The sequence below is a fragment of the Morus notabilis genome, unplaced genomic scaffold (assembly GCF_000414095.1).
Source record: "Morus notabilis unplaced genomic scaffold, ASM41409v2 Scaffold67, whole genome shotgun sequence".
Classification (NCBI taxonomy): Eukaryota; Viridiplantae; Streptophyta; class Magnoliopsida; order Rosales; family Moraceae; genus Morus; species Morus notabilis.
This window is the reverse complement of record NW_010360010.1, coordinates 780-15,547: the sequence shown is the minus strand read 5'-3', so window position 1 is coordinate 15,547 and position 14,768 is coordinate 780. Positions and strand designations below refer to the sequence as shown.

Sequence of the window (14,768 nt, the reverse complement as noted above, 5' to 3'; positions counted from 1 at the left end):
CTCTGTTCGCTTATCCTGTTCCAAGCCTTGTCTTGTAGGTACATATACATATACAAATATATACATATATATATATATATACACATATATGTATCAATATGTATGTATGTGTGTATATATATGTATATATATAGTAATTGTGTGGAAATGGAATTGCAGATGAGAAAACGAAGTCAGTGAAGCTGAGGGAGGACTGGAGGCAACGCTCCAAGCCCATTCCTCCCGGTGGCACCTACCCAGCTAAAGACCACTGCAGGTTCCAACAATTAGTAACAATTTTTTTTATATAATTTTCTTTTTAAATTTTTTTTTGATGATACCCATGTTAATCATTTTTCATTTCTTGAGATTTTTTTTATTTATTAGAATTTTTTATTTATTTATTTATTTATTTTTTGGTGCAGTCATTGTGGGTTGTGTGATACGTATTACATTGCCCATGTGAAGAATGCTTGTGCTTTCTTAGGTGATGGAATGTCTAGAATTGAGGTGAGTTCTTGTTCTTTAATCTTTTTATTACAACTATATTTGTGCCAATATTTTGATCCTTGATCTTTCCAGCCAATTATTTTAACAAGCTAAACTAGTTTTAGTTGTCATTTTTTTTTTTTTCCAGAACAACTTATTGCTTTAGGCTTATACATAAGTGCAACTGTTAAATATATAACAAACTTATTTTCCTCTGTTAAAATCTATTTACTAATTTGTTTTCTCATTCAGAGTTTGGAACCCGTTGTTCATGGGAGAGGGAGGAACGTGAATTCCTTGGATGATGTATACTTTGGAGTCCATGATAAGCTGCTGTATGCTCGGAAAATTAAGCCTGTAGAAGGTTCTTTCTTATTATATAATATATGATTACCAGTTTTAAGTTGGTCTTTTGTTTTGTTTTGTTTTTGGTCATATGAATTTGGAAATATTGTTCTTATCCCTATTACCATTCATTATTTATAGGGTTACAAGATAGATTAGCAGACGTTCGAGAGGTCTGTTAGCTCTTCCAAAGATTTTCCCAATTTACTCTAATCTATCCCTCGCCTTTAGTCTCTTTCTATTCCTTATATACTACTACTAACTAACTTAACAAATATAACAAACCACTAAACACTTAATATATTTATTACTAATTACTAACATAATCCTATCATTACTCCCCTCCCCAAGACACCTTGCCATCAAGGTGTGGTCAAGTGACCGCAGTAGAATGACGACATCTCCTTCCCATGTCGGCAAGCCCACCTTTCAGAATGTTGAAGGGCATCGCAATCCTTGAAGAGCCAACTTCAAGGGTGACAAACCAAGGCGGAAAAGGTGCCACGGAAGTGTAATCGAGAGCAGAAAACCCATTAGAGCCATTGTTCAGTCCACAAAACATAGAAATTTTGGGTTTTGGAGTTACAAACTCAGAAATATCAGATCTTCCATTTTCAAAGCGTCCAAGTCCTACTCCAATGAAGGCAATTTCTCCATCCCCAGCCCTAGGAGTGATGGAATTCCCAAACCCAGTCATATTTGGGCCAAAATTTGAGGACCCATTACACATCTTGTTTAAATTGGTCCCACTTTCGCTGAAATTTTTAGGCCCAACCCCTATTGAGCCAGAAGTAAGCCCAATAATGTTGGAATTACACAGCGCAGACCCAATCACGCAAGAATCGGACCTGCCCACATCGGAAATACGTGACCCAGCCCTCATTTGGCTGGAATTTCGAAACTCAGCCCCACCGACCCCAGGTTTTGAACCAAACTTCAATGTCCTAACCATAATATCACCGGAATTGAGTGGGTCACTACTATACCGGCTGGAAACAGCCTCAACATCGCCGGAATCATATGTCCCAGTCCAAACCGCAGCCAAATCGCCAAGCCCAGCCTCAGCCGCGCCGGAAATTGTGATCCCAGCCTCAAACGTCGCCACGCGAGACCGCCGCTCCCCCTCTGACCACAGCCCACCGTCAAATCGCCCCTTCCGCCGTTGGTCTTCGAGATCTGGTGCGATTTCGCCCAGACCAGCTCCCCTTCCCTCATTGCGAGCTATGGAATTGCGTAAGCTGGTCCAAATCCAGTTGGGATCCCACTCAATTTCGGAGGAATCACCTGACCCGGTCCAAATCCGGCCAAAATTGGGCCCCTCCGTGTTGCAATCGCGCGTATCGGTCCAAGTCCCACCGGGATCTTCGAATCCAGCCTCAGTCGCGCTGGGTTTCGCGCAAACATTCCCCGATCTAGCACAATCTTGTCGGCTTGTCGACCCCCAACCATGATCGTATGGGCGTTCTCAATTTTCACCACCAAATTGCCGCCGATTGTCTCAAATCTGAATGATTTCGCACCAGATCGTGAAAAATTGATCAAATTGTTGTCGTCCTCCAGCGATTCCAGAACTGGTTGCGTCGGCCCACTGCCAGAAACATGAAGATCTGAAATCATTACGTCCTGTGGCCAAACCTTCTCATTCTTCTCAGAGAGCAATCTCTCATGCATTGCTCTAAAACGAAGTTGCAAATTGATCTTAAAAGCACTCCAACAAGCAAATGACCGCCTTCTGTCCTCCCATTGAAACCACTCGAGTGCCTCACCTTCCATGAATTCCTCTGCAAACCAGACTTTTTCACATTCCGAAAATCGATTATTCAGACAATATTCTTCTACTTTTACAGTCCAAGAAGTCAGATCTTTTCCTAAGAACATTGGCATTTCTAATCGTTGCCAATGTCCACACGTTCCAGTCATTTTTTTTTTGCCTAACAAAGTACTGCTCTAATACCAATTTGGTAAGAACCGAACTTGAATTGAGGAATTGAATAGAAAAGTAAAATTATATTGATGAAGTAATTGAAAGAGATTACAAGATAAATTAGCAGACGTTCGAGAGGTCTGCTAGCTCTCCCAAAGATTTTCTTAATTTACTGTAATCATCTCCCGCCTTTAGTCTCTTTCTATTCCTTATATACTATTATTAACTAGCTTAACAAACGTAACAAACCAACCCTAACAACAAACCACTATTATTATTATTATATTGATTACTAATTACTAACCTAATCCTTTCAGTTTCATAGCATTTCATCCTATATTTCAGAAATGCCATGGCCATCCCATCCCCTGTGTTTTTAAATTCATGCAAAAACCTCTCTTATGACAAAATTTGGTCAAACTTAAGGTGCGAAACGAAAATTTAAACTATGAGGTCGACCAAATTAGTCAAACTTAAGGTGTTTTTAGGTCTGTAAAAATGATATTTTCGCATATTAAATTTGACCAATTTTTGTCAAAAGGGAGGCTTTTAACATGAAATTACAGGGATGGTCATGATTTTCTGGGAAATGGGTTGGCCCTCTTCTTATAAAATTCATCTTGTTCTGGGTGAAACTTGTAGACCATAGTATAATGAAGTTAATAATATTAGTCCATGTCATATTTTGATTTCTAAAAAGGTAATTTTCTTGAAGATTTTGGGGGATATTTCCTACAAAATATATCTGTAAATAATTCTGCTTAAAAATTCCATGATTGCAGGAGCTCAGTGGACAGGGATAGTAACGACGATAGCTATGGAAATGCTGAAATCAGGCATGGTAGAAGCTGTTATTTGTGTACAAAGGTACTGGCATAAAATTACTGTAAATAAAAACACATGTACCTAGTTTTGCTGAGTTTTACAAGTCTTTTTTGTTATGTTAATTGTCACAGTGATCCAGATGACAGGTTCACCCCAAGGCCTGTCTTAGCAAGGTTTGCATTAACCTCATCTCTAATGTTAAAATTTCTAAGTTTTTTTTATCCTCTTTTTTATTTTTAAAATTTTTTTTTTTTTTTTTTTTTTTTTTTTTTTTTTTTTTTTCCTTCTTCTTCGTTATATTCCTTATGGAATACACTTTAAATACCTTATAATTTACTCCCATTTTGTCATAGGACACCAGAAGAAGTTCTTGCTGCTAAAGGTGTTAAGCCAACATTGTCTCCTAATCTGAATACGCTTGCCTTAGTCGAGGTGTCTTATGTTCTCTTTTCATTATCAGTAAATAGAAGTTGTAGAAATTCCTATTTCAGCATTTTTCCTTTTGTATCGACTATACTCGATTTTTTTCAAAACTTTATTTTCGTGATATTTCTTGCAAAATTTAGCGAGTCGAGTGACCATATTTCCTGTCAACCAGGCTGCTGCTGTTAAGCGTCTTCTTTTCTGCGGTGTGGGTTGCCAAGTGCAAGGTATCATTTGTATTTCGGTCTCTAAATTTTTACGTTTCTTTATTCTCTATTGTGACTTGTACCATTGTAATGCAGAGTAATTTCTTAAACTGCAGCATTAAGATCCGTGGAGCAACACTTAAATTTGGAAAAGCTGTATGTGTTGGGAACTAATTGTGGTAATTAAGATTTCCTGTTCTATCTGTTCCTGTTTTCTTGTTTTCAAGCTCAAAAGACAAGTATGTTTTTCAAGATGGGAATATCCTTTTTACAGTTATTGCAGAAGTTGTTAATGGCATGTAGAAGAATTTTTAGCATTGTTGTTTCTTCTTGTTTTTAACTATTTTACTTTTTTCTCAATGAAACGACATATAGTGTTAATCTTGATGTGAAAATAGAAAAGAATCTTATTGACATGCCGTCAATTCATAAAAAAATTCGAGAAGGTAACCAATTCGTGTTACAACCATTACAACCATTTTGTATTTGAAATTTTCTACTAAACAGATTTTTAATTCTTTAGTTACAGTTAAAACTAAATGAGATAAATTCTTTCATGACCAACAGTGGATAATGGCACTCGAGAAGGGCTGGATAAGTTTCTGAAGGCTGCAAGCAGTGAACCAGAAACAGTTTTGCATTACGAATTTATGCAGGATTACAAGGTTTGTTTTAAAATATCCTTTCTGCTATTTTCCGATTGGGGAAACTGCTTTAGCTTGGTAAAACAATGTAAGGAATAATTAGAAGAAATTACAAGAAGGTAGATGTTAATTCTCTAATGTTCCTTTAAAGATATGCTCTTCTTGTGTTTTAATAGGTGCATCTGAAGCATTTGGATGGTCATATCGAAGAGGTAACAGTACTTTCTATTTCGGTCTCGAGTCTCCCATTATAGTTGCTTCATCCAATTTCCAATTTTAACAAAAACAGGTTCCTTATTTCTGCCTACCCGCAAATGACTTGGTTGATGTCATTGCCCCATCTTGCTATAGGTAATTCCTCCTCCTTTATCTTATAATTATAATTCTAGAAGCCTTTAGACCTTAATATTTACCAATCAGATGAAGAGTATTTTCTACAACTTATCTTAGATGAAAAAAATGATGTAAATTGAGAGATTAAATTTTTGGTTCGCTACCTCAGGAACAGTTGCTCACTTGTTTATAGTCTTATCTATTGTCTTAATCATTTTTTCTGAGAAAATATTGTCATAATCAGTTTCAACTTTTGTTGTCCCTACAGCTGTTTTGACTACACAAATGCTTTAGCAGTGAGTTTCATCTTTTATTATATATCTTAATATTATTTTTCTGGTTAAAATTATTTAGCATGGTTATTGTTGATTTACATCATGCTAAATAAATATTTCTTTCATGTCTAATATTCTTCAGGATCTGGTAGTTGGTTATATGGGCGTGCCAAAGTATTCTGGAATCAGCATGCCACAACATCCCCAGTATGTTACAGTAAGGTAATATATATTTTTTCTCTCCTCTTTTTGTGTTTTTTACCCTTTAAATACTCTTTTGCTATTTTATGATAAACTTACTATCCAAACATCAGAAACAAACGTGGAAGAGAAATGCTCAGTCTGGTTGAGAAGTATTTGGAGATTACACCAACAATTACTAGTGTAAGATCCTTAAGTTAATTCTATCCATTTTTTGGTACATTTCTTTTCCACATTAACTATATTTTAATTCAAGGGCATAATTCATTTCAGGGTCAGCGCCAGCCTTTTGTCATGGAGACTGTCAAGGCAGATGATAATGCTAAACTGGGTATGTTAGTACCTTTTCTAAATGATTGTGGGAATTATCTTCACTTTAGCTTTATACCGTGATCATCCGTTAGTTTGGCATGTGGTAAGCTCAAGCTAAGAAGAACGAAAACAAACAGAAAACAGTGAGAAATCAAGAGAAAAATAGAGTGAAAACAATTTGTATTGATACTGGTTTTTCCCAAGCACCGATACAGACTCGCATGGACATTCGAGAGGTCTAGCTCTCTCCCCTTTCTGTCACTCACCCAAAAACGACTTGCCACACACCACCAGCCTGACCCCTCTTTTATTAACCACAACGGAAAGACACTAGTACCCCTGTATAGAAAACACCCCTAACATATGTAAACCCAGCCCACTGACACGTCACCCAGCACCTAGCACACATGCTGCCCACAGAGTCACCTTGTCCTCAAGGTGAAATGAAGGGAATTATTGTTGCACCACTGCATAGGGCTCCCAAGTGGCCTCGAACGAGGGCAGCCCCTTCCATTTAATCAACAACTCGAGCTGCACGCCCCCAGCAGCAGGGCCCTGGCGCAACCTAAGAACTTCATCTGGTTCCACCATGAGTTCCAAGTCATTAGCAAGCTGTGGGGGAAGTGGAGAGGCTGGCACTGAAGCGAGCAAGGCAGGCTTCAACTGCGAGACATGGAAAACCGGATGGATGACGGCCTGATCAGGAAGGTGCAGCTTATAGGCCACGGCACCGATGCGAGCCAAAATATGGTAGGGGCCATAGTAGCACAGAGCCAGCTTCTCAAACGGGCGGGAAGCCAACGTGCGACGCCGATAGGGATGAAGCTTAAGAAACACCATACCGTCGACCTCAAAGTGGACGTCGCGTCGGTGAACATCAGCGCGAGACTTCATCCGCTGCTGTGTGCGCTCCAAATGACGCTTCAACTCGGCCAACATATCATCCCAATCCTTCAATTGCAGCTCAACAGCCGGGCTAGCCGTAGAACCTGGCAAGTAGCGAAGTAGGGAGGGAGGATCACTCCCATAAACCACACGGAAAGGAGTGGTAGCAATGGACGTGTGGTAAGCCGTATTGTAACAATACTCAGCCCAGGCCAACCATCGAGCCCACTACTTAGGCTTGTCCATTGCGAAGCAAGGCAAGTACGTCTCCAAACACCTATTTACGACCTCCGTTTGCCCGTTGGTCTGCGGGTGATAAGCCGTGCTATGCTTTAAAGCAGTACCCTGTAATTTGAATAACTCCCTCCAAAAATGGCTCATGAATACCTTGTTGCGGTCTGAGACAATTGACTTAGGCACCCCATGAAGGCGGACCACGTCGCGGATGAACGCATTGGCTACTGTTGGAGCCGTGAAGGGGTGTTTGAGGCTAATGAAATGGGCGTATTTGCTCAATCGGTCCACCACCACCAAGATCGTGTCCGCACCCTCAGATTTCGGTAGGGACTCGATGAAGTCCATTGAGAGATCCTCCCAAATCATCTCTGGAATGGGTAATGGTTGCAATAGTCCACCCGGCGCCAATGTCGATGTCTTGTACTGCTGGCACACTAAACAATTGGCAACATAGCGATGAACATCCCCCTTCACTCCCTCCCAATACAACGAAGCAATCCGTTTGAGTGTCTTCAGCACCCCCGAATGACCCCCCATGCCATTATCATGGTACTCCTTCGAAAGCAAGCCGATGAGTGGTGAGCTAGTAGGCAACACTAGGCGGCCCTTGTACAGCAAGCGGCCTTGCACCAGGGAGTAACCAGGCCGCGCCATGGGGTTTTGCTGTAAGTCTACCACGATAGCCCGCAGCCGTTCATCGGCGAGGACCTGAGCATCAACATCCTCCAACTGCACGACACGGGGCAGCGTCATGGCCAACAAGGCAGCGGTGGAATCCATGCGGGATAAAGCATCAGCGGCTTTGTTTTCCAACCCGGGCTTGTACTGGATTTCAAAATCAAAGCCCCTCAATTTAACCAACCATTTTTGGTGCTCCTCACTCATCATGCGCTGTTCTAAAAGGAATTTCAGGCTACGTTGGTCCGTACGCACTATAAAGCGACGCCCCAAAAGATAATGCCGCCACTTTTGAACTGCGAATACAATTGCCATGAGCTCCCGTTCGTAAACTGATTTCAACTGTGTGCTTGTTGTGAGAACGTGGTTGTAGTAAGCGATGAGACGTTGGTCTTGCATGAGAACCGCTCCCAATCCATGGCCCGACGCATCCGTCTCCAGTACAAACGGCTTGGAAAAATCCGGCAAGGCAAGCACTGGTACACTGGTCATGGCCTCTTTGAGCTTAGTAAAGGCCACATCAGCCTCCTCGTCCCAATGAAAACTATCCTTCTTCAGCTGGGCTGTCAAGGGCCAAACCAACTCCCCATATCCTTTAACAAAGTGACGGTAGTATCCCGTCAACCCTAAAAACCACGTATCGCGTAGCGTTCGCGGAACCGGCCAGCGTAGCATAGCCTTAACCTTGGCCTTGTCTGCCATGACTCCTTCACCTGAGATGATGCCCAGGTACTCCACCTGCCTATTCCCGAATTGACACTTCTTTTTGTTAGCATAGAGTTGGTGGGATGCCAAAATCCCCAAAACTCTTGCCAAGTGAGCATGGTGCTCCTCCCACGTACGGCTGTACACCAAAATGTCGTAAAAAAATACAAGAACGAACCGGCGTAAACAATCGCGGAAGATGTCATTCATAAGGGCCTGGAAAGTCGCCGGGGAATTTGTAAGCCCAAATGGCATTACCAGGAATTCGTAGTGCCCCTCATGGGTTCGAAACGCCATTTTGGGCACATCCTCCCCCCTCACCCGTATTTGGTGGTACCCGGACTTCAGATCAAGCTTGGAGAAGATCTGCGCCCCGTGTAATTCATCGAGCAACTCGTCGATGACCGGAATGGGAAACTTATCCGGCACCGTTACCTTGTTCAAGGCCCGGTAGTCCACACAGAAACGCCAACTACCGTCTTTCTTCTTGACTAACAAGACCGGGCTTGAATAGGGGCTTGTGCTCGGTTGTATAATCCCTACTGCCAACATCTCCTTTACCAGCCTTTCGATCTCCCCCTTTTGAACATGTGGATAGCGGTATGGGAGAACATTCACCAGAGCCGTGCCCGGCTGCAACGTGATCGCGTGATCCCGAGCTCGTCGGGATGGCAACTCTGTTGGCCACTCGAATACCCGATCATACTGCCGCAGTAGTCCTCCAATGGTGTCGGCACTGGGTTCAAGCTCCCTACCGCAGCTACTTCTAAACTATCGAACTCCAACAGCACCCCTGAACCTTCCTCACGGATGGCTTTCATCATTGCCTTCAAGGAAACTAAGGAATTGCAAAGGCTCGGGTCCCGTTGTAGTGTTACTGCCACGCCGCCCATCTTAAATCTCATAGTAAGCGTCTTCCAATTCACTTGCATACCCCCCAACATCTCAAGCCACTTCATTCCCAATATGACGTCGGCACTCCCAAGTTCGAGGGGAAGGAAATCCTCCATAACCTCTATGTTTTGCAACTTCAAGACCACTCCCTTACATAGGCCCTCACCTTTAACAGTTAATCCCGTCCCCATCAACACTCCATACCCATTGGTCGGCACTTGTGGGATGGCCAATCTCTCCACGAGATCGGTGGAAATAAAGTTGTGGGTGGCCCCACAATCAATCATCACCGCGACTTCCTGCTGTGCAATTCGGCCCTTCACCTTCATAGTCTTTGGGCTTGTTAACCCCACCACAGTTGATTGAGAGCTCCACCATCTCTTCAATTACTGGTTCCTTGGGGGCTTCCTCAGTGCCATTTCCCTCCTCCCCCATCAGGCCGCTCAACCTCATTGTTAACTACTAGGACATGCAACTCCTTGTTCTTACATCGATGCCCGATCGGAATATTTTTCATCACAACAGAAACAGAGTCCTTTTTCTTTCTTTTGTTGAAGTTCAGAATCAGTTAAACGTTCGAATGGAAGAGTGGGTTTTGGCCCCGGGGGTCTTACCTGACCGTGGACAGGCCTTGGGATTGAAGGGAGTTGTGCATACATGCTTTGGCCATAGGTCAGTGTTGGGTGACGTGTAGTGCTTGGATTTCCCATCACCCTCGCCGGACGTAACATCAAGTTTCGGTCCTCCACCCGCAGAGCTAACTCCATAATTTTCGCTAATCCGCTGGGTCGCATCATTCTCACCTCTGCGCGTATTTCCGGTTTGAGGCCGTTGATAAACGTGCTCTCCAATACTTGCTCCGCTACCCCCGTAAGAGGCGCTGCTAGGACCTCAAATAGGCACCAAAATTCCCGGACCGACCCCTCCTGACGCAGGGCTAGAAACTTTTCACAACTCGACCCCTCCTGAGTCACCCAGAAACGATCCAGTAGATTCGACTTCATTTCAGACCAGCTTCTCATGGGTCGACGTCCTTCCTCCCACTGGAACCAGGCTAGCGCCTCCCCGTCCAAGGCGATCGCCGTTGCGGTCAACTTCTCCTCTTCGGTCAAACGATTAAGGGTGAAATAGTGTTCTATCCGATAGACCCATCCGGAGTCACACCCTCGAAGACCGGCATCTCCAGGCGATGAGACGGACAATCCCCTTTCAGAATCCCCTCGTGACCGCCACTTGAACCCCCTTCCGGACTTTCCCCTCTCCTAAACGATGCCGTTGACCCCGAAGGTGGAGTGGGTTCCGATATACCCCCCTTTACAGCCGTTGGACCCAGATCCATCAGTAGATCTTACTCCTTTGCCTTCCCCTTGTCCACCGGTGGGGAATCCACCCGTACCGATTCCTCCATCTTCTGGAGAACCTGCTCCAAACGTTCAAGGCCCGTGATCTTCTCCAATACCAACGCCAAGCTCCTCTCTACCATATCCAGCTTCAGCAATCCCCCTTGAACCTGCTCAATCTGCTCCTCCACTGCCGAGATCCATGTATCCACTGTCTCCGGCTATGATTTGCCTTGACCTGCCCCTTCGACCTCAGCCCTGCCTCCTGGTTTCTTGTTGTTCACCATTCCCAGATCGAGATGCTCTGATACCAAAATGGTAAGCTCAAGCTACGAAGAACGAAAACAAACAGAAAACAACGAGAAATCAAGAGAAAAATAGAGTGAAAATAATTTGTATTGATACTGGTTTTTCCCAAGCACCGATACAGACTCGCATGGACATTCGAGAGGTCCAGCTCTCTCCCCTTTCTTTCACTCACCCAAAAACGACTTGCCACACACCACCAGCCTGACCCCTCTTTTATTAACCACAACGGAAAGACACTAGTACCCCTGTACAGAAAACACCCCTAACATATGTAAACCCAGCCCACTGACATGTCACCGAGTGTGGTGGCCTAGCCATAATGGAATGCTATGATGGGGTTGTGGTCATGGGTTCGAGTGCTAGGTTACTCCATTGGTGTAATATGTGAATGCTTGTTTCATGCCAACCTAGTACTCGATTTAGGCTGCCTAGAACCACCTCATGTACCCTTATTATTAGCATATTTGGTGAGTCTGGGGTGACGCCCTCCTCATTTGAGGGGTAGGGCCCTCCTATACGGCCATCAACGAATATTCTTATTAGATGAGGATCCCCTTTGGTAACACTCAAGGGGCATATGCTAACGCTGGCTGCCCCCTTCCCGGACTTATTTTATCAAAGAAAAAAGTTAGTTTAGCATGTCAAACAAATTATGTTTTAGCATACAATAAATAGTTAATCAACATGTGCCGTTTATAACATAATTATCAATATTACGGAATATTAGGTTGTGTGCAAAATGCTATTATATGTATAAGAGAGTTATATGTTACTTCATGTTGTCTATGACACTTTGTTCTTGGCATCTTTCTCAGGTAAAGGACCATCTCAGCCTGCTCCTAAGTTTGTTGGGAACTTGTTAGCTTTTCTTCTAAACTTGGTAATTGAAGATCTCAAATGTTATATTAATAGTGAAAAAAGTAACTATAAGTGATCATGTTCATTTTGATTTGGCTTGTCTTATGTAGATTGGCCCAAAGGGTCTAGAATTTGCTCGGTATTCGCTTGATTACCACACCATCCGAAATCATTTGCATGTAAATCGCATTTGGGGCAAAGAGAGGTATATTATTCTGACAAGTGTGGCTGGGATTCTAAGGTTTTTCTTTCTCGTCCTTATATTTTGCATTACAAATTCATATTGCAGAGCGGATAAACACATTCCTTCATATGCTAGGAAGATAGTAGATACGTACAACCAGAATGGTGAAATCAATCAAATGCTTTCCAATAAGTAACATTGATAGTTCTTAATGTTTGTATACGCTTCTTTTGTTTTTTCTCTCTCCTGTTTTGGTCTTTTTATCTGACTCTCATGATTACTTGATGTGAATTGAATATAGATATTTTTATTAATGGTTTCCCAACTTAGTTTAGAACTGATATAATGGATGAATTTAGATCTTGTTTAAATACAATTGTTTCAAAATGCATCAGAACTGATCTAATGGATGAATTTATATCTTGTTTAAATACAATTGTTTCTCTATGCATCATTTTAGACCGACTACTTTATTTAGTAAAAGACACATAAATATTCTTCCATAGTGGGTTGAAAGGTTGGTTCCTTTCCAATGTGGGACTCCTAACATTTAAGTAATAAATATTGATGCAAGTTTTAAAACACGAAGAAGCCTTTAATTATTTCTAGCGCATGGAATAGCATAACGGCATAGCATAGCTAGTCTAGTTGTTAGGCGCGCGCCAGTTGAATCCGTTAGATCAATTATTTAGAAGTATATTCTATACTTGGTGTCAAATTTAAAACCAAAATAGCATATGTACATTTAATTGCTAGGAGTTTTAAATTAAACAAAACAATTAAAATAAAATTTATCGCAAATAACAATGGAAGAAAATCAATAACTAAAAGCTTTAGTGTTTCTGATTTCACCAAGATCAATCATACTCAAATCTCCGATTTCAATTAATTAATATTTATTCCTATTCTGATAATGAATTTTTTTAAATTAGTTATTAATCTTTCTCAAGCAACAATAATAATATCTCAACAAGCAAACCCTACACCTCTACGAAGATTCTAAACATGCTAAAACTCATTAAGAACAGGTTATCATAGCACTGCACAAGTCTAGTGGATATCTCTATCCTATGACATTCTCATGGCATTTAAATCGAGGTCACATTCAAATATTACTCCTTAGACTCTAAAAAAATACCGGATCATGTAAAAGTTAGCCAAACAATCACAAGCATTAAAATACAGAGTAATATTTAATGCTATTAAATGTCTTGAACATGAGAAAAGAGAAAAAGAAGAAAACTGGTTCTTGAAATTACAGCCGGATCCGTTTCCAGTTGAACTATCATCTCTTTCATCGTACTATATTCCTAGTTCAACTCCCTAATGGAAAGATCCCTTAAAATGCTCTAAAAATTCATATTTATAGTTTTGGAGTCGCAGGGGCAAAATTGAAAATTTTTGGGTAATGCCGCGGCGCTAATCATAACTTTGTGATAATCATTTCGTTAGGGCCGTAACGTTACTTGTTTAGCATATAGGCGCTCTGTGCTAAGGTTTTTATACTGTATATTTTATTTTTACCTCTTTTAAGTGTCTTAGTGCTCTTCATAAGGGCCGCCGCACCTCACGTCTTATTTTGCTCTAAAAATGCTCCGAAAGCAGCCCGTAAACTCCAACTTTCACTATCCTACAAAATGAACTAAAAACTAAGTGAAACACTTAAAAACACCTAAAAATTTAACAAAATACTAGGATAGAGGTAACCAGATTATAAGTATAAAACCATCTCATCAAAGTCCTTGAAAGTAATCTATTCATAGAAAAAATTTCTAAATACAATTCACTATTTAAGTTGATATTAAAAAGTTTTCACGTTCTGAAATGGAAAAAAAAGAAAAAAAAAAAAAGAGTGAAATAACCAACGAAGTTTACTTTCTTAAAAATGCACTCAAATTCACAAAAGCATTTGACGTTTTAAGGGGGAAAAAATAAGCACGTTTTGCAAGCATTTTCATCGTTGCGTTTAAGTCTCTTATAACCATATTGTTAGACTAAATAGTAGTCTCACACGAATGCATGCATATGTGCATACATATACGTATACTGATATACATATAATATGCATACACGCACCAAAGAAATCGACCGATTCACCTTTTAGATACCCACCTTGACGTCAATCACATGCACATTTAAGATTTTGTTTAGTAGAAGCGAAAACTAAAATGAAAGGAAGGGTGAGAGATTTTAAATCTTTCAAACGACTCTAAGTTATAATCTCTTACTATAAAAAGAATATTAGAGAACGTAATCCATGCTGAAAAGCTCTTTCCTTCAATTTATCTGGCCTCGATTATGTACTTTTGATGTAGGAGATTTTAGTATACTAGTCGTAATTTCTATACTTGTGTTATCATTTGTCTTAGTTTGTCGATCATCAATTTACGTATGTTTTTATTATTGATTTTTCATTATTTTTTTAGTGTATCATAAAACCTTAGTACCTATTTTCGTATCGTTTTATGACTCGGTTATAAATACTCACGACTATTCTAATGGTTACCTTTGATTCTTAAGATGTTTAAATCAAAATTGTGTTTTCTCTCAAATTTTCGAAAAATATCCCCTTAATCATGGATTTGGCTTGAGTTTTCCCAATTTCGCTCCATAACACAGAAGAGGAGAGGACATAAGGTTCGAATAATACAACAGTAACACACACACACACAAACTAGTAACCTCAGAACACCAAGGAATGGGCTCTTTTGGTGTGAGGAAC

General features: G+C 41.0%; 1 protein-coding gene across 1 annotated transcript in view; it reads left to right on the top strand.

Moving 5' to 3' along the window:
• Positions 1-12,370, top strand: part of LOC21402826 (7-hydroxymethyl chlorophyll a reductase, chloroplastic) — a 12,696-nt gene extending 326 nt beyond the window's left edge. Inside the window, exons 2-19 of the mRNA XM_024163995.1 lie at positions 160-256; positions 405-489; positions 721-832; positions 3,520-3,604; positions 3,694-3,735; positions 3,916-3,994; positions 4,161-4,212; positions 4,308-4,370; positions 4,759-4,856; positions 5,012-5,047; positions 5,125-5,186; positions 5,437-5,464; positions 5,586-5,665; positions 5,758-5,827; positions 5,918-5,975; positions 11,820-11,884; positions 11,973-12,067; positions 12,152-12,370. Of these exons, the coding sequence (XP_024019763.1) occupies positions 160-256; positions 405-489; positions 721-832; positions 3,520-3,604; positions 3,694-3,735; positions 3,916-3,994; positions 4,161-4,212; positions 4,308-4,370; positions 4,759-4,856; positions 5,012-5,047; positions 5,125-5,186; positions 5,437-5,464; positions 5,586-5,665; positions 5,758-5,827; positions 5,918-5,975; positions 11,820-11,884; positions 11,973-12,067; positions 12,152-12,242 (1,298 nt within the window). The 3' untranslated portion in view covers positions 12,243-12,370. The remainder of the gene's footprint in view (positions 1-159; positions 257-404; positions 490-720; positions 833-3,519; positions 3,605-3,693; positions 3,736-3,915; positions 3,995-4,160; positions 4,213-4,307; positions 4,371-4,758; positions 4,857-5,011; positions 5,048-5,124; positions 5,187-5,436; positions 5,465-5,585; positions 5,666-5,757; positions 5,828-5,917; positions 5,976-11,819; positions 11,885-11,972; positions 12,068-12,151) is intronic.
• Positions 12,371-14,768: the final 2,398 nt, after the last annotated feature.